The sequence below is a fragment of the Vulpes vulpes genome, chromosome 4, assembly GCF_048418805.1.
Source record: "Vulpes vulpes isolate BD-2025 chromosome 4, VulVul3, whole genome shotgun sequence".
Lineage (NCBI taxonomy): Eukaryota > Metazoa > Chordata > Mammalia > Carnivora > Canidae > Vulpes > Vulpes vulpes.
The window spans coordinates 55232811-55252565 of NC_132783.1; the positions used below are offsets into that span (position 1 = coordinate 55232811).

The window sequence follows — 19755 nt, forward strand, 5'->3', positions numbered from 1 at the left end:
TAATACCCTTATCTCTAGCTGAATTGTCTTGGCTAGAGGACTGCTATTCTACCCCCCATCCAGGGACCTGCTTGCTCCCCCCACAGCTGTGACCTCTGCTCCTTTCTCAAGTTTGACCACTTATTTGGAAGATACACTCAGAAGGTGATCACCGAACATCTGGAAAGTCAGTCAGTAAATACATTAGAATTCTTGGGTGTCCAGCACTGTACTAGTATCCACCTGAGTTACAAAGGGCAATCTCTGACCTCTGGGTTAAAATCTCTTTGGGGCTTAGACTGACTGCAACAAAGGAGCCAGGTGAAAACCAAGCAAGAGATAAGCTCGATGGAAGTTGGGTACACAAGGGAGGGAGTTTACTGAAGGTGGACCTTCAACTCTGCAGAGCTGAATTTAGACAGCAGTTCCCAAGTCTTGGCTCCATAAAATGCTACGTGATTAGTTGCTTTCGATATAAACACTGAACATATGAACATAAAGTGTTCAAATCTTATCATTTCGCAGAAAGGCCTCAATCATATGCAAAGCCCTGCACTACACAAACAAAAGGAATCTATCTTTGGGACGTCTGGGTGGCTCAGCAGTTGAAAGTCTGCCTTCGGCTCAAGTCCCACATTGGGCTCCCTGCATGGAGCCTGCTTCTGCCTCTGCCTGTCTCTGCCTCTCCCTCTCTCTGTCTCTCATGAATAAATAAATAAAATCTTTAAAAAAAAAAAAATCTAACTTTAAAAGTAAAACTGAGGGGCACCTGGGTGGCTCAGTGGTTGAACACAAGTCGTGATCCCAGGGTCCTGGAATTGAGTCCTGCATCAGGCTCCCCGCGAGGAGCCTGCTTCTCCCTCTGCCTAGGTCTCTGCCTCTCTGTGTCTCTTATGAATAAATAAAAATAAAAAATATTTAAAAGTAAAAATATATATCTAAAAGTAAAATTGAAAAAAAAAACAGCCTTTGGACTCCTTTACAAAGTTCTAAGAATTCACTTAAAAATTGACCTCTTTCTGTACTATGCAGGAGTTAAGGGCATTTTTCTCTTGGTGTTGGGTGGGAAAAGGAGCAGAGGAAGAGTCTAAGCCCTCAACCTCCTCAGAGGTACAGAGCTCAAGAATCCTGCCTTGTTCCCCTTATGGCAACAACCACATAACAGAACCCAGTGCCCTTCAGATCACCCTCGTGGAGGAACGCCTGTGAAGCCGCCCTGGCCTGGGTGCATTTATGCCATATTTGAGAGTCACAGCAAACCCAGGATAACAGTGGCCACCTCCTCACAATCTTAATAGAAATCTCCAGCGTGAGTAGTCAAAATTCAAACGAAGAGCAGCCAGCCCCACACTCAGCACTAGTAAACCCTGTTTTCTTTTAATTAAAAAAAATTTAGAGGTCACCCCCTCAGCTTTGTTTACAAGTAATGAGTCCAGCAGCCCCCATTTATCACCCCTGGAGATTCTTTTACACTTTGATGTGAAAAGAGTCAGGACCCATTGTGATTTCAACTACTCCAACAGCAGTCCTTTCATTTGCAAACGAAGCTCTGGCCCCAGTAAGAAACAACTGTCAGAAAAAATTCATTGCCTTTCCTTCTAATGATTTATCAGAGATGGGGGAAAGAGAAGCTGGCTCTAAGACAACTTTCCAGAAAGGATTCCCAGCACACCCCTGATGCGTTCCCGACCTTTGCTGGTTCTTTCAGCCCCAAATGCCCCTTTTCCAAATCCCATTGCTCATGAAAGGCGACCTTCTCTCTTGAAACCATCCACTTTGGAAGGGCTTTCTCTCTCTGCTTTAAGCCTTCAAAGTACTCCAAGTGGCCTAACTTTACTTACCGATTTTAGGTGTTCTCTCTCTCATGGCAATGCTCCAGAACATAAAAAATACCTGACTGGTCCATAATTGACACTCGACCATCCTAATAATTAGGTCACAAGGCACCTGTTTTATGCCACCGTTTATCATTCTCTTACATTAAATGGAACTGAGTATTAAGGAAGTTTAAAAGAAGAGGATTTAAGGATTTCTTAACATATCTAAGAATTCAACGTGGTAGTAAAAGATACACAACAGGACTATTAAGACTTTTTCAAGTAAACTTTAATAATTAGAGTATAACACATTTTAAAAGTATACAGCTCTTGCTGCCATTTGCAACACCATGGATGGAGCTAGAGACTGTACTGCTAAGTGAAGTCAGAGAAAAATATGTGATTTCACTCATATGTAGAATTTAATAAACAAAGCAAATGAACAAAGAAAAGAGAGACCAGAAAAAAACAGACTCTTAAATACAGGGAACTGGTGGTTGCCAGAGGGGAGGCGAACAGGGGGGATGGGTTAAATAGATAAAGGGACTAAGAGTACAGTTACGGTGATGAGCACAGAGTAATGTACAGAATTACTGAATCACTGTATTGTACACCCCCAAATAAAACTGTATATTAATATTTCAATTTTTAAAAAGTGCACAGCTCACACATGCATTTCACAGAGACAAGAGTAACCAGCACCCAGATCAAAACACAGAACAATACCAGCACTCTTGAACTATTAAACTATTTTTAGTAAAAAGACTTATCTTGACTCTGAGCTTTAGAGCTAACTTCCATTCTACAGGAAATACCTGGAATAGAACCACAGGGATTCTCAACCTCAGCAATGCTGACATTTGGAGCCAGAAGATTCTTGGTAGTGGGGGCCATCCTGTGCATTGTAAGATATTTAACAGCATTCCTGCCCTCTACCCATTAGATTATGACAACTAAAAATCTCTCCAGACATTGTCAGATGTCAAATGCGGGAGATAAAATTATTCCTGATTGAGAACCACTGGTATATAAGAACAAGTTAAAAACATTAAGAGTTAATAAACTGTCATACAGTCAACTCCATTCTACGACCAGTCAACACCCCCTACCCCCGCCCCCAAGTAGGGTAGCTGCTCTAGATTAAGACTCAAGAAACAAAACATAGGGGTGCCTGATGCTCTTCATCTTGCACTTGTAAAGTTGTGCCCCACATTGGGTATAGCAATTACCTAAAATAATTAAAAATGTTAATAACAACAACAAAGAAGCAAAACCAAACACAACATAAGCACTTTGGCTTACGTGGATCAGTATGTAAATAACTTTAATACACTTTTTTTTTTTTAAACATAATCTCTATACCCAATACTGGGTTCAAACTCACAACCCGATCAAGAGTTGCATGCTCTACCCACTGAGCCACTCAGGTACCCAGAACTTTAATAGACATTTTTTCTTCTAAGGATTTTTAAAATTTATTCATGAGTGACAGAGACATAGGCAGAGGGAGAAGCAGGCTCCCCGCTGAGCAAGGAGCACAATAGGGAGCTCAATCCCAGGATAGCAGGATCACGATCTGAGCTTCCCAGGCACTCCTAGACACTCTTTTCTTAACCAGAAGTCTTGGACGACCTCATGCTTTCAAATAGCTTTAATAAGACGTGTTCTCTTGATATCTATGAACATCTTATATAAACCTACACAATCTAGTGTCTACAATTTTAGCAACAAAAATGGTGGCAGTCTGCAGTGCAGTCTATGAAAAACGTATCATCTAATGGAGACATTCAAACCTGTTGGTCAAAAGCAGAAATGAAATTGCACCGTGCCTCACATGTTAAATGTTATTCTGTACAGTAATTTAAGAATTTCACAACCAAAACAAACTAGGTGCCCTTAGCATTCCCCATAGTCTGATTCACACATCCAGCTATTAACTTCTCCAGGCCTTTGCTTCCTCCAGTACAAGTAAGCTGATTACCATCTAATCTGACCACTTTACAGGGTTATCATGAGCTTCAGAAAACAAGACTCCAATTCTGAAATGTCCTCCAGGCTTCCAGAAAACCACAGGAACCTGGAACTGAAATTCTCTTCCTCCTAATCCTGTTCCACAGATTCCTAAAGAAGCTAACTGCTACAGCTTAAGAAAAGGATTATTGAAAAAAAAAAAAAAAAGAAAGAAAGAAAAGAAAAGGATTGTTGTCATTGAAGCCCCGCCCCCCCAAAAGAAAAAAAGGTTCTCCTTCAAATCAGGAAAGCATAAATTTAGGATCCCTACAAAGATAGTCTAATCCTAAATCGTTTAACTCAATGTCCATCTTATCCACCACCAAAGGCCAAAGTATCACGTAAAATGATATCATGCTAACTACCGAGACTAGTAACCATTATACAGAAGGCACTAACTAATATTAATTCATTTTCTTCCATCTCTTAGCATTAGTAGAGTTCAGGGCTGAAGGCAAAGAGGAAAACCATATGCAAATGAATCTGAAACTGACCCACTAGCACAATGAACCAGAATTTAGAATAATCTAAAGACAACTCTAAACACGAATCTACCTTACAAGAAAGCAACTCTACTTCTAATTTCTACCCAAAAGAAATGAAAAGATATGTACGATATTCATAATAGCTACAAAGTCCAATAGCTACCAAATGTCCAATAGCTACAAAGTCCAATAGCTACAAAGTCCAATAGCTACCAAATGTCCATCCATTGGTGAATAGTAAATAAAGCATGCTATATTCATACAATGGATTATTTGGCAAGACAAAAGAAGGAAAAATTGACACATGCTGGGACACCTGGGTGGCCAGTAGTTGACCATCTGCCTGTGGCTCAGGTCATGATTCTGGGATTCTGGGATGCAGTCCCTGTATCAGGAGAGCCTGCTTCTCCCTCTGTCTCTGCCTGTGTGTCTCATGAATAAATAAATAAATAATCTTTAAAAAACAAAAATTGACACACGCTACAACATGGATGAGTCTGGAAAACTTTATGCTAAGTAACCAGTCACAAAGAAACCACATTTTATATGACTGCATTTATATGAAATGTTCAGAATAGGCAAAACTGTTCAGTAGATTAATGGCCACCTGGAGTTGGGGTGGGAAAAAGATAGCTGAATCTACTGTGAGTGCAATTCTGAAAATGGAATGTAGAAATGGTTGCAAAACTCAGTAAGCTTACTAAAAATCATTAAATTGTATACTTAAAATGGTGTGTAAATGATACCTCCATAAAGTGCTGTTGTTAATGACGATGTTACTTGCAAAAAAGAAAATACTACGCAGTAGCGTGTTTTTATCCTATGTGTATGATTGAGGACAATCCCATCACCAATATCAAATGTAAAATAGACCACTGTAAAGCTTGTAAGTGTATCCACATGCTCTGCAAATAAACACACATTTTGTTTTTAAAGGTCTGTTTCCTCTATCATCCTTCTTTGTATGAATGCTATTCCTGGAGTAGCTTGAAAAACAATCTCTTTTATCCAAAGAGTTGCCTCGAAACAAAGCCTTTCCCCTCAAAATAGAATTAAGGAAGCTTCTGACTCCCCTGAAATACACCATTCTACCATCATCACCAAAGTAGTAGAATTAAAAACTCATGGGAGATTTATGATGTAGAAGGTACTGTGATAAGCACTTTCCACTTATTATTCTTCTTATCCCCATTTTTTTTTCTTATCCTCTCATTTCAATGAGGTTTTAAAAATTGAACGATTTGCCCATGTAACCAACATGTCAGAGATTGAAACATAGCTATCCCACTGCAGAGTCCTACACTTTGGCTTGCTGTAACACAGATGTAATACTAGCTCAACTGGATTTTACTGGTGAAAGTATGCAGTATTCCTACAGTTTAGTCTCCCTTCCCCAAATTTTAACGGTCCCTTTGGGAGATAATTCTGAAAAAGATTTCCTCAGGTCTGGGTTAAGTCTGAAACCAAACTCCTAAACCCATCAAACTAAGTGACTCACCCTAAACTACTTATGACAATGTCACATACTTAACAATTAGGAACTGATTTCTAAAGTAAAGGGATACAATGAGTTCTATATAAGAAACATTATTGCACTTGTAAATTAGGCTTTAAACGACTTAAGAAATACAGGAAACTTTCCTATTTCCCCAGTTCACAATCCAGGTGTGCATTATTTACAATGCCCAGGCCAATCACTGCTTCAGGAAAACACAGCCTAGAGCCATTAATTTCTCTAGTAAGCATCTGGAAGTTAGGCCCCTGATTTACTCACACAAAGAAAATCTGTCCATATAATAGGTGTTAATCAGCTTAACACCTTGTAGCTTCCTTACTAATTGAGGACTCTTCTCAATTAGGAGAGCTAAACATTATTTCAGACTCTCCTGGGGAAGGAGATTGTCCAAGAGTACAGTACTATAATATGATTCAGCTCTCACAAAATCCAATCTTTCAAATCTTCCTAAATATTGAAAAGCATATCTCAGCACATCTCCTAAAGCACATACAAGAAATAGCTACCCCGGATCCCTGGGTGGCTCAGCGGTTTAGCGCCGCCTTCAGCCCAGGGCATGATCCTGGAGTCCTGGGATCAATTCCCGCGTCAGGCTCCCTGCATGGAGCCTGCTTCTCCCTCTGCCTGTGTTTCTGCCTCTCTCTCCCTCCCCCCACCCGCCCCTGTGTTCTCATGAATAAATAAATAAGATTTAAAAAAAAAAAGAAGTATCTACCCTTAAAGGCAGGAAATAACAAAATCACGTCCCACAGATCTGGTGATACAGCCTAAAATACAATTTCTTTCATTCTTACATTTTACCTTCGTATATTTTCCACCCATCATCAAGTAACATTTTCACAGAATGTATCCCCACTTTACTCTCTGGCTTCACTTACCTGGGCCCAATTTCAGAAGAATGAAGTTTAGCACATACTTTGTAAAAATTAATTTTAATTTCTGGATTCCAAAAAGGAAATGAGACATTTCAGTCAAATAGATAAGAATAAGAAGGGGAAGAAGGGGAACTGACTGGTGAAATGGCAAAAAGGTATGTTCTCTCAGTAAGAAAAAAGAAAAGTAACTAAAAACTCCAGGAAAAATAAAAACATCAAAGATGAAGCAATTTAAAATGTGGCATGAATTTGAACAATTTGCTCAGCTAAAGAGTTGATTTTTCCTGACCAAAATGAACCTTTCTCCTTCAAGTGGTATCTGTGATAACTGTGAACCCATATGAAATATAAACCTATGTGAAACATGAAATGAAACTCTAGGGACACCTGGGTGGCTCAGGAGTTGAGCACCTGCCTTCAGCTCAGGGTGTGATCCCTGGTCCTGGGATGGAGTCCCACATTGGACTCCCCCTCAAGGGGCCTGCTTCTCCCTCTGCCCTTCTCTGCCTATCTCTCATAAATAAAAATCTTAGGAAAAAAAAAAGCTCTAAACATTATTTTGCTTCCTGATAAAAATAATGTAAATAGAAGTTTGAAAAACCTATTAACAATTTAGAGACAAAGCTTTCAAGGATATAATTATAAAATAAAATGTCCTATCTGGACAATTTAAAACTAAAAGCAGGGGCAGCCCAGGTGGCTCAGCGGTTTAGCGCCACCTTCAGCCCAGGGTGTGATCCTGGAGACCAGGGATCGAGTACGTCAGGTTCCCTGAAATGGAGCCTGCTTCTTCTTCTGCCTGTCTCTGCCTCTCTCTCTCTCTCTCTCTCTGTCTTTCATGAATAAATAAATAAAATCTTTAAAAAAAATTTTTTTTTTAAAATTAAAAGCAAAAAAAAAATTAAAAGCAGAGTAATAGTTGGAGGGTAGAAGAGGAAGAAATGGAAGAAAGAGTAAGGATAATTATATCAAACTATGTAAAGTTGATGGAAAGGAAAATAAAAATATTCAGGATAGACTATATAAAATATACCTAACAGCATTTTTATTTATTTTTTAGCATGATTTTTTTAAAGATTTATTTATTTATTTATGATAGAGAGAGGAGAGAGGCAGAGACACAGGCAGAGGGAGAAGCAGGCTCCATGCCAGGGGCCCAATGCGCTACTCGATCCCGGGACTCCAGGATCGCGCCCTGGGCCAAAGGCAGGCGCCAAACCAGTGAGCCACCCAGGGATCCCCTAACATAGCATTTTTAAAATTGTATTTAAATTCAATCGATTAACATATAGTGTATCATTAGTTTCAGAAGTAGTGTTCAGTTATTCATCAGTTGCATATAAAACCCAGGGCTCATTATATCATGTGCCCTCCTTAATGTTCATCACCCAGTTACCCCAACACCTCGCCCATCACCCAATTACCCCCATCTCCCCACCCACCTCTCCTCTAACATAGTATTTTAATATAAATTACATTATTACTGAGACAGTTAAAAGTTCATAATATTTAAATTTATGAAATAGAATAATAATCACAAACATCAAAACTGAATAGAAAACATTAAAAATCATACTATATGGTTAAATGCAAATAAAATTCAAAAGATAGCAAAACAAATTCATGATGTCAGAAGTCAGAATAGTGGCAGCCTTTGAGGGAGTTAATAGCTGAAAGGGGACAAGAGGAGGCTTCTGGAGAGCCGGTATTGTCACTTGATGGGTTACACAAGAGTGTTCACTTTGTGAAAACGCACTGAACTGTACTAATAATGTCTGCTCTATTCAGTTTGTTATACTCCAGTAACAATTTTTAGAAAGAAGAAAAAGAACGGGAGGAAAATGAGGGTAGGGGTAATATAAGTGAGCTGCGATTCACTAGTGTCTAATGCTGATAAATCTGCAAATCAGAGAGTAAGTCTACTATTTACAAGAACTAAAACAAATATTGTCTTTACACATTACATTAATATTTTATCCACGCTTATGACTTTTGATAGCCTTGAGCAAAGTAAGGGCTCACACTCAGACTTCTGTTTAGTTTGAACAATTAGAGTTGCATACTCAATACACATCTGTTTCCTTTCAAGTATGTGCTAGCCCTGGACCAGTTCCACGTGAATTTGATGGGATTTTTTTCTGGACTACTAAAAGACTAACCTGTCATGATTAAACATTAAACAGTGAGCTTACTGATATATATTAAAAATTGAGTTCCATTCAGGATTCCCTCGAACTTTATCACTTGTATTGGGTATTAAAACTAAAAGGCGCGTATCAGGAAGGTTATGAGTTGAAAAAATGTAACAAACAATAAAACCAGTTCTATAACTGCCAGAATGTTACTACAAATGCCATTCACCCATTCTAGTAATTATTAACAATAGCAACATATGTAAGTAATAGAATACGAAATAGTTTCAACCTTAACACTGAAAATACTGTAACTATTATAACTGAATATTCTACTAGAAATTATATGGGAGGCAATGTCAACAACTAGAAATTTTTTTTTTTAAAGATTCTATTTATTGGGCAGCCCGGTGGCTCAGCAGTTTAGTGCTGCCTTTGGCCCAGGGTGTGATCCTGGAGTCCCAGGATCAAGTCCCACATCAGGCTCCCTTGCATGGAGCCTACTTCTCCCTCTGCCTGTGTCTCTGCCTCTCTCTCTCTCTCTCTGTGTCTCTCATGAATAAATAAATAAAATCTTTAGAAAAAAAAAAGATTCTATTTACTTATTCATGAGAGAGACAAAGAGACAGAAAGGCAGAGACATAGAGGGAGAAGTAGGCTCCCTGAAGGGAGCCCAATGTGAGACTAGATCCCAGGACCTGGGATCACTGCCTGAGTCAAAGGCAAATGCCAACCATGGAATCACCCAGGCAGCCAAAAACTAGAAATTTTTGAAAAATCAGACACCCGCAAAAATCTTACAATTTAAATTTAAAATTTCTTCATCCTCTTAAAATTTCACCATTCTGATATTTAGATTCCTTTGTAGGGAGACTCAGGTTTAATATGCTATAGAATTAAGCTCTCCCTAATTGATGAAATTCTTTTTTTTTTTTTTTAATTTGTTTATTCATGAGAGACACATAGAGAGGCAGAAACAGGCAGAGGAAGAAGCAGGCTCCCTGTGGGAGCCTGATGCAGGACTCGATTCCAGGACCCCAGGACCATGACCTGAGCCAAAGGCAGATGCTCAACCACTGAGTCACCCAGTTGCCCCCTTAATTGATAAAATTCAAAAAGACCTGAATCAAAATGTCAACATTTTTCTAGAAAATGACTAATGACCTCAGAGGATACATGGAAATGTAATCAGATGTGAATAACTACCAAAATTCTAAAAATGAAAAGTAGTGACAAAGAAGTACCTGAATATTAAGATCTATGAAAATACAGTGACATAGTATGGCACCATTGCCAGAACAATCAATCAATGGAACAAAAGAGTCCAACCAAATACTCAAGATGGTGATGGAATTTAGATGCAGCACTCAAATCAATGGAGAAAAGAGATGATGTAATAAATTATGTTTAAACAACTGGCTAGCCTTTTGCTTAAAAAAAAAAAAAAAAGGCTCCTGAAGTGCCCGGGTGGCTCAGTTAAGCATCTGATTCTTGATTTCTCCTCAGGTCATGATCTCAGGGGTCTTGAGATGGAACCTTGCATTGGACTCCCCGCTCAGCAGGTAGTCTGCCTGCGATTCATCCTCTCTCTCTCTCTCTCTCTCTCTCTCTCTCTGACCCTCCCCTGCTCATGCACTCAAACTCTCTCATGCAAAAAGATCTTTTAAAAAATTAAATTTTAAAAATAAAAACTAGGGACGCCTGGGTGGCTCAGCGGTTGAACATCTGCCTTCAGCTCAGGGCGTGATCCTGGGGCCAGGGATCAAGTCCCGTGTCAGGCTCCCTACAGGGAGCCTGCTTCTCCCTCTGCCTGTGTCTCTGCATCTCTCATGAATCAATAAATACTTTTTTAAATAAAATACTAAAAGGTCCAAGATCTGGGACCTGGCTGGCTCAGTCAGTAGAGCATATGACTGACTCCTGATTTCAAGGTTGTGAGCTCAAGTCCCACATTGGATATAGAACCTACTTTAAAAATTAATTAATTAGGGATGCCTGGGTGGCTCAGTGATGAGCATCTGCTTTCATCTCAGGGTGTGATCCCAGAGTCCTGGGACCGAGTAGCAGAGCCGATTCCCGCGGGGATCCTGCTTCTCCCTCTGCCTGTCTCTGCCTCTCTGTGTCTCCCATGAATAAATAAATATTTTTAATTAAAAAATTCAAAAATTAAACATCCAAAATCTGAAATGGGTCACAAGTTAAGAGGGCTAAGCAGTGAAGTGAATGTGTGAGTCCAACTGTGGAAACTGTAGTGAACTAGAAAGTACCTGTGCTCTTCTGATGTTTTTTTTTTTTTTTTTTTTTAACAGCAAGTCTTTCTGGGGCAACCTGACAAAGCAGATGTCTGCAAGAGGAAACAAGGGGGAGTTCTGGAGTTCTGGCTGACCCACAGGCTGGGAGGATGAACATGTTGGCACACCTGAAAAATACTGATGGCATACCATTTGGTAAGTTCTGAATGAGAACTCCTCTAACCTCATGCCTTGTTGCAAAGAGCAGTGGCTATTAGATTGTATCTGAGTGCTGCTATACAGCAATGCAAGGCCGAGGTTGTTAAATCTTCAATTTTTTAAGAGAAGATAGAAGTCTAGATTGTTATGTAAAAAAACATTGGCAGATATATATGTACTTTTTTAGAACACTGTGAGGGGCCAAACAAAACCCATCTGTTGACCAGATCTGTCCCATAGGCCACCAGCTCACAAGTTCTGATTTAAATGCAAAAAATGAAACCATTCAAGTGCCAGCAAAGAACACATGACATTATTTTCACAATCTTGAAGTTGGGAAGACCTTTCTAAGCACAATCAAAACCAGAATCCATAAAGGACAAGACATTTAGCTGCATAAAAATTTAAAACTTATGTGTAACTGAACATAATGAACAAGCCTAAAGACAGACGACAACAGCTTCCCCTCGTCCTAGCAGAATGTGAATTGCTGCAGCCTGGGTCACATGCCTTCCTCTGTGGGGGAGGAGAGTGCACCAAGTCTAACAACAGTACCACCAGGGCCACCTGGAACAGAGGAAGAGTTTCCTAAATGAACCAGAAAGGGAAGTAGGAAAGCATCCAGGCAGGACCTTCCAGAATTACAGGCACGAGCATCTGTTAATAAATGTTAGCTGAGTAAGTCTGAGTCTCCATCTTTCATTCTTAAATCTGTTTTTGAATATCTAACAGTATAAATAAAAATTGATCAGTGATACCAAATAAGTTACTCTTAATAACTGCTTCAGAATATTAATATGCTCCCCTCAACCAATTCTGATCATTCAGTATATGCAAGAAGGAAGTTAACTATATGTGCACACTTGGAGGGAGAGATCTGAAAGTAGTAAGATGTAACTGACAAGAAAGCCCGGGTGGCTCAGTGGTTTAGCACCGCCTTCAGCCCAGGGCGTGATCCTGGAGACCCGGGATCGAGTCCCACGTTGGGTTCCCTGCACGGAGCCTGCTTCTCCCTCTGCCTGGGTCTCTGCCTCTCTCTCTCTCTCTCTGTGTCTCTGATGAAAATAAATAAAATATTTACATAAACAAATAAATAAACTGTAACTGACAGAATTCCATACTTCAGAGTTCTCATGATAGGGCAGATTTCACAAACAGGTGCTCCTTTCTCCAAAACAGTGTAATACAGACCAATATCCTGCACACAGAATTGGGATGCTGATCTACTATGACACCTATATGTTAAAGAAATGAGGTATGAGGTTCCAAAAGCACTAGATCTAAAGAAAATATGTAGCCGGTCTAACAGGTTTGTGTAGAGAAAACTAAGATTTTCACATACCTTCCTGTATCATAAAAATGAAAAGGATCAAGCTTATTCTTTGAAAAATACATCATAAACTCAAATATCATTGCATCTTTGAATCCTGGATTTCACCGTTACCTGCTGCTACTGCTGCTCTTGACTCTTTCAGTAAACGCCATTGCTGCCAGTCAGTGGAAAATAACGAGTCTGTTCATCTGAAAGAGAAAGAGCAACCTGTGAATATTAGCCCATAAGTAAACTCATAGGTACACATGACTGGCAAGATATTCTTACTGGAAACAGAATTCAATGTTTTCATTTGAATTAGAGACAGTGGTTCTTCATCAACCCTCAAACTGCATGAAGAAACTGGTTATCATATATCAAAGGCCAAATGTACTTTTGAGCCTCTACTCAAAGCCATTTCAGCAAGAAGCAATGCATACAAGTTTATTATGAGAAGGAAGAAAGGAAATAACATTTCCCTAGTGTCTATTCTCGCCAAGCATTGTGTCGAGCCCTTTTCAGATGGCATTTCAAGTAAACATTAAAATAAACTCGCAAGGTAGATGCTAATACCCCACATACTAATAACTCATTTTATAACTAGGAAAACTGAAACTCGGTTTTAAGTAATTTGCCTGAGGTAACAGGTTGTATCAGCACTCCGTCTAGAATCAAAAGGAAGAAAGGTAAGAGTATGCACAAGAAAGGAAATCAGCCAGTTGGTCTTCACATAAGAATACTTAATAAAAAAGTACGCCAAGTAAGAGCCAATTGTAAGAATTTACTTCCACTCCTAAAAGGTGCTTAATTCCCAAAGCCATTTTTTGAGCTCTCAAAAGAGTACTGGTCCAAAAAAAAAAAAATTAAGAAAAAAGAAAAAGTTATACAACCTGGGCAGACGGCCTTGGTACTGCCCTGCATATCTCTAGAAACAACCTCTCTCTATGGTTAACACTATCAACAGCTGTTTCCTTTTCCCTTTCTTGTATGTATGTGTGAACTCACTGCACTTATCCTAACTTGCTTTAAATAGTTTCAATTTTTCCAAACATCCTTAAGGCAAAGGATTTATTACAAATGATCTTAGTACAGATTTAACAAACTGTGATACAAATGAAAACACACTAAATTTGTAACAGTTTTAACTTGTCTCTTATGTTTAAGAGGCTAACTGTACACTTCCGGCTGAGGCTGAAACTCTGAATATAGTCCAGCTCTACTCTGACACCTGATAAGGTCTTTTATCTACTCCTCCTCCTCCATGAAATTAAAATTGCTGACCACAATGTTTCCATACCAGTAGATAGCACTGTCTCTCTATCTCCCTCCCCCAAAAAAGAATGCAACATGGATGCTACAAATATTCTAGTTAAACTCACACTGGCAGAGCTCTCAGTTTTTCAGGGTCAAATATGCTTTGGAGTCCCACACTCCTCCAACCAGTATAGTAAGCCAGGCCTACAGGAGCCTAATTAGGCAGGTTTCCTAAATTCTCCAACTCAAACCCCAATCATTCCCATCCCACCCCACCACCACTGCCGCTTACTCTCTCACTTTCCCTCTATCCAACACAATTTTATTTCCCTTTCCCCTCTTTCTCCATTTTCTTTCCCCCCGTCCCTTTCCCAGCAATACTGTCCCTTCTCCCCTTTTGCTGCTCTCTTTTCTCTCTTGATACTAGGGCTGGCACACAGTGGGTGGTCAATAAAATAGTGTGTCATCTCAGCATAATTCTTCATAACACTGTAAAGGCTTCTGAAGAGTCAGTGATGGCAGTCTCCACATAATCATCCCAATCAAGATGTTCACCTGCTTTGCAACCCAACAGTACCCACCCTAGGTCTTGGAGAGCAAGAGGGCAGTGAGGGAGGAGGTAGGTTGGGTTGCAGAGGAACACCAACCTTGAAAATGGTCCTGAGGGCAGCCCAGGTGGCTCAGCGGTTTAAGCGACGCCTTCAGCCCAGGGCCTGATCCTGGAGACCCAGGATCGAGTCCCACGTCGGGCTCCCTGCATGGAGCCTGCTTCTCCCTCTGCCGGTGTCTCTGCCTCTCTCTCTCTCTCTCTCATGAATAAATAAATAAAAATCTTTTTAAAAAAAGAAAAAGAAAAAGAAAGAAAGAAAATGGTCGTGAAAAAAATAAAAATAAAAAAATAAAAAATAAAAGAAAATGGTCCTGAGTTCCCCTATTTGTTCATTTAGTCACTAAGCCAGCAAATATTTCCTGAACATCTACAGAGAATAAAAGTGAAGAAGACAGACTTGACGTCAGCAAGCTTGCAAACTATAGTTTAGCAAAGAAGAAACATAAGAAAAATACATAGATATTAGATATTAAAAGGTGCTATGGAGAAAAACAAAGCAAAAGTGTAGAGTGCCAGCAAGGAACCAAGGTAAGGTGTTGCAATTTTATATAAGGTAGTCAGAGAATGTAACATTTGAGCAAAAATCTAAAGGAAATAAGAAGCCATGCGCAACTGCAGTGAAAGATAGTCCTTAAAAAAAAAAAAAGAAAGAAAGAAAGATGGTCCTAGAATTCTAGGTGATAATTATGTGTCAACGCAAATTCATCATTTTAAACTACTATACCACTGCGCTGGGAGATGTTGATTATGGGGAGGCTGTGCATGGGGGCCGCGTGGTAGTGGTGGGGTAGCAGGGAGGTCTATAGGAAATCTCTATAGCTTCTGTCCAATTTTGCTGGGAACCTAAAACAACTCTTTAGTCTATTTTGGGGGCACCTGGGCAACTCAGTTGATTAAGTATCCAACTTTTTATTTCAGCTCAGGTCATGATCTCAGAGTCCTGGGATAGAGCCCTGCATCAAGCTCAACGCTCAGTGGGGAGTCAACTTGAGGATTCTCTCTCCCACTGCCCCTCCTGCTTACACAAGCTTCTGCTTACAGTGCGTGCATGCATGTGTGAGCTCTCTCTCCCTCTCTCTGAAAGAAATAAATCTTTAAAACTCTTTTTTCTTTTTTAAGATTTTATTTATTCATGAGAGACACAGAGGGAGAGAGGCAGAGACAAAGGCAGAGGGAGAAGCAGGCTCCCTGCAAAGAGCCCAATGTGGGATTCAATCCTAGACCTCGGGATCACACCCTGAGCTCAACCGCTGAGCCCAGGCATCCCAAAAGTCTGTTTTTTAAAAAACTGTTGTAGAAATTGACAAGTCCAACACTGAACACAGGCCAAAACTGTGGGTCTCACCACTGGCTTCTTGGATGAGTAGATACAGTAGAAAGTGAAAGAGACATATTCTCTGAGGGATGCAGCCCCAGGGCACAGCCAGGAACTTGTCTGTTCAACTCAAATTCTCTATTCTTTAATTTGCCAGGAGACATGAGTCTTTCCACAGAGGCAGGTGCAAGGAGGCTGCATCGCCAGATTATTGACTGTTATCTCAATTATGTCTCACTGAAAAAAACAAATTCAGCCCACAAAATACTGTTTAAGTGCTAACGTATAATTTATGCAGCTGTACGGGTGGCCACGCGACTCACAAGGTTAGGTTGGAATGGAGGCCTACTGTAGTCAGGAAGTTATTAACCTAAACCACTGCTAAGAAAGGAAATCAGTATACGCTTCAGTTAATGTCTCTTTCAAAGAATCTTTCTTAAAAATACAGTCATGGGACACCTGGGTGGCTCAGCGGCTGAGTGTCTGCCTTTGGGTCAGGGTGTGATCCTGGAGTCCCGGGATCAAGTCCCACATCGGGCTCCTTGCATGGACCCTGCTTCTCCCTCTGCCTGTGTCTCTGCCTCTCTCTCTCTCATGAATAAATAAATAGAATCTTTAAAACAAAAATACAGTCACATGTATACAAGGAATCATGTGCAATAAAATATTGTTTAGAACAGTAAGAAAACTGGTAACTTAATATATGCCAACACAGAAATGGCTCAATTATGATATATCATGAGATGCAACAGAACATCAAAAAGAATATCTGTATCTAAACAAGATGTGTAACATGTACAATGTGAGCCAATTTACTTAAGAAAAAAATACTTTGTTTATGCACCATACAAACACGTGTGCATACATATACCAAGCTATAAATGGTGACTTCTCTGGAAAGAGACACTCTGTATGCTATGAATCTTTTATTATTCGTGTAAACATACTTTTCTTTAAATATAAGGACTGGGAAGAAAAGTGGCCTATATATATCAAAATCAGAAGGTCCTCCTTTATGTTTTCATTCTTTTTTTTTTTTTTGTATTATTTTCCTAGATTATAAAGACAAGATGTGATTAAAGAGGGGGAGAAAGAGGCAGTTTAAAATTCTATTTGGAGATCCCTGGGTGGCTCAGCGTTTTAGCGCCTGCCTTTGGCCTAAGGCGTGATCCTGGAGTTTCAGGATCAAGTCCCACCTCGGGCTCCCTACATGGAGCCTGCTTCTCCCTCTGCCTGTGTCTCTGCCTCTCTCTGTGTGTCTCTCATGAATAAATAAATAAAACCTTTTTAAGAAATAGATAAATTGGGCAGCCCGGGTGGCTCAGTGGTTTAGCGCTGCCTTGGGCCCAGGGCGTGATCCTGAAGACCTGGGATCGAGTCCCACATCAGGCTCCCTGCATGGAGACTGCTTCTCCCTCTGCCTGTCTCTCCTCTCCCTCCTCTCTTTCTCTGTGTGTGTGTGTGTGTGTGTGTGTCTCATGAATAAATAACATTTTTTAAAAAGGTTTAAAATAAATAAATAAAATAAAATAAAATCCTATTAAAAAATAAAGCAGGGACAACTGGGTATTCATTTGGTTAAGGGTCTGACTTCAGCTCAGGTCATTATCTCGGGGTCATGGGATTGAGCCCTGTGTCAGACTCCCTGCTTAGCAGAGAGCCTGCTTCTCTTCCTCCATGCCTCTCACTTGTGTTCTCTCTTGCTATCTCTCTCTCTCTCAAATAAGTAAAATCTTTTAAAAAATAAAACTAAATTAAACAAAAATAAATAAAATTTTAAAAATAAAAACAAAAAGGAAAATACCAACTTGGCAGTATAGCAGAAAGAGAATAGATTCAACTGAGACAGGTGATCACTTTGGGTAAATTAAATCCTACCAACCTCAGTGTTCCCATCTGTAAAATGGAAAATAGCAAATTTTACAGTGTTACTGAACAAATTATATAATCTAGATAAAATGGGGGTGCCTGGGTTGCTCAGTTGGTTGAGGGTCTCCCTTTGGTTAAGGTCAGGATCCCTGGGTCCTGAGATCCAGTCAGGTCTTGGGGGAGGGGGGTCCCTGCTCAGCAGGGAATCTTCTTCTCCCTCTCCCTCTGCCCCATATGGCCCCACTCCACTCCTGCTGTCTTAATGTATGTATTTTTAAATCTAGCTAAAATGCCTAGCACACTGACACATCATAGGCATCTAATACATAGCAGCTCATACAGAGCTAGAGGGTGAGGGAGAATTCATAGCAGCTCGTTATTAAGTCAGCAACACCTATGTTACATTTTATATAAGTGAAACGAATACATTTCTTTTTTTTTTTTAATTTTTATTTATTTATGATAGTCACAGAGAGAGAGAGAGAGAGAGAGAGAGAGAGAGGCAGAGACACAGACAGAGGGAGAAGCAGGCTCCATGCACCGGGAGCCTGATGTGGGATTCGATCCCCGGTCTCCAGGATCGCGCCCTGGGCCAAAGGCAGGCGCCAAACCTCTGCGCCACCCAGGGATCCCGAAACGAATACATTTCATTTAGGAATGTACCCCGCCAGGTCTCCTATAGTCCTTCCAAATTTATTCAGAAATAAAAATGTCATGTATATCAAATTGCTTTTCTCACCAAAATAACAGGTAAAACAATTCAAATTTAAAAAACTGGGGGAATCCCTGGGTGGCTCAGCGGTTTAGCGCCTGCCTCTGGCCCAGGGCCTGATCCTGGAGTCCTGGGATCCAGTCCCACATCGGGCTCCTTGCGTGGAGCCTGCTTCTCCCTCTGCCTGTGCCTCTGGCTCTCTCTCTCTCTGTGTCTATCATGAATGAATAAATACAATCTTTTAAAAAAATTTTTATTTCATTTTTTAAGGGGTTCCAAACCTAGCACATTCTAGGGAACCTTGTCTCAGAAGTCCTTATGACAAGCTAGTTAAAAGGCCTGCTCTGGAACCTACTAGCTATATGATCTCAAAAAAATTACTCTTTTTCTTTCCTAAGGTCTCAGCTTTATCATCAGTTATACAGGGCTTCATGGGATTGACACAGGGCTAAGTAAAATGTTTGTAATATTTTTAGCACAATGCCTGGCCCATGTTAAGCACTCAGTGAAATGTTAGTAGTTGTTGTTCTAGTTATTTTTCTGCCAATCAAAGCACAGGCTTGGAAGAATCCATATATTGCTTTTCAACAACAACAGAGCTAAGCAGGTCTCAAAGTCCCATGACCATGACCCTGTTCCCAAAAGAGAGTATGAGGGAAAAAAACTCCATCCAGATTCAAAGGGTGTGTGGACTGGTCAGTAGTCCCTGTCAAGTTTACTTCCCTTCCTCTTCCCCACACATTCCTCCAGGAGTAACAGGCAATGTGTCAGGGGTGAGTCATGGATCATACACTGTTTTTGTCGGCATTCTCCCGAACTCTGCCCCAAGCAGATCATAATCTCCCAAGGCCCCAAACTGATCTGATCACTCACAGTTCCTTTAGCTCTCCAATGAATACGGTACCCACAGCTTAGAAATCCATAACGGAACACAATTTCCCCAACTGTTTCTTCATTTCAAAATCTTTGTTCAAGGGGCGGCTCTGGTGCTACCCCAAACTCAAGTATACATTTCATATCTTGTTGGCTCCCTCTCATCATTTGGACCTCTGTTCAATGATCATTCTCAAAGAGGCCTTCCCTGGTTACAGTAGCTAATGTAGAACAGCTGGGCCTTCAGCCACATCCTCCAACCAATGCACTCTCAATTCCATTATACTCTATATGGCTTAGGAATGTGTCTAGCTGCAATAACTGCTTTTTTTTTTTTTAAGATTTTATTTATTTATTCATGAGAGACACAGAGAGAGAGAGGAAGAGACACAGGCAGAGGGAGAAGCAGGCTCCATGCAGGGAGCCCAATGTGGGACTTGATCCTGGAACTCTAGGATCACGCCCTGGGCCAAGCCACCCAGGGGCCCCACAACTGCTTAATTAATAGAAGTTTATACTTTCATAGCAAGTTCAGAAGAAGATGGT

At 40.3% G+C, this 19755-nt stretch overlaps 1 protein-coding gene across 3 annotated transcripts in view; it reads right to left on the reverse strand.

Annotated features, from left to right (window-relative positions):
- The window catches only part of AFF1 (ALF transcription elongation factor 1), a 200990-nt gene that overhangs the window by 172176 nt on the left and 9059 nt on the right, over window positions 1-19755 (reverse strand). For 2 of the 3 annotated variants that reach the window (XM_072754981.1, XM_025998127.2), the window contains exon 2: window positions 12709-12785. In XM_072754981.1, coding sequence (XP_072611082.1) covers window positions 12709-12749 — 41 coding nt within the window. In that variant the 5' untranslated portion in view covers window positions 12750-12785. Of the gene's footprint in view, window positions 1-12708; window positions 12786-14477; window positions 14663-19755 lie in introns of all 3 variants that reach the window. The other variant, XM_072754980.1, reaches the window with a different exon arrangement.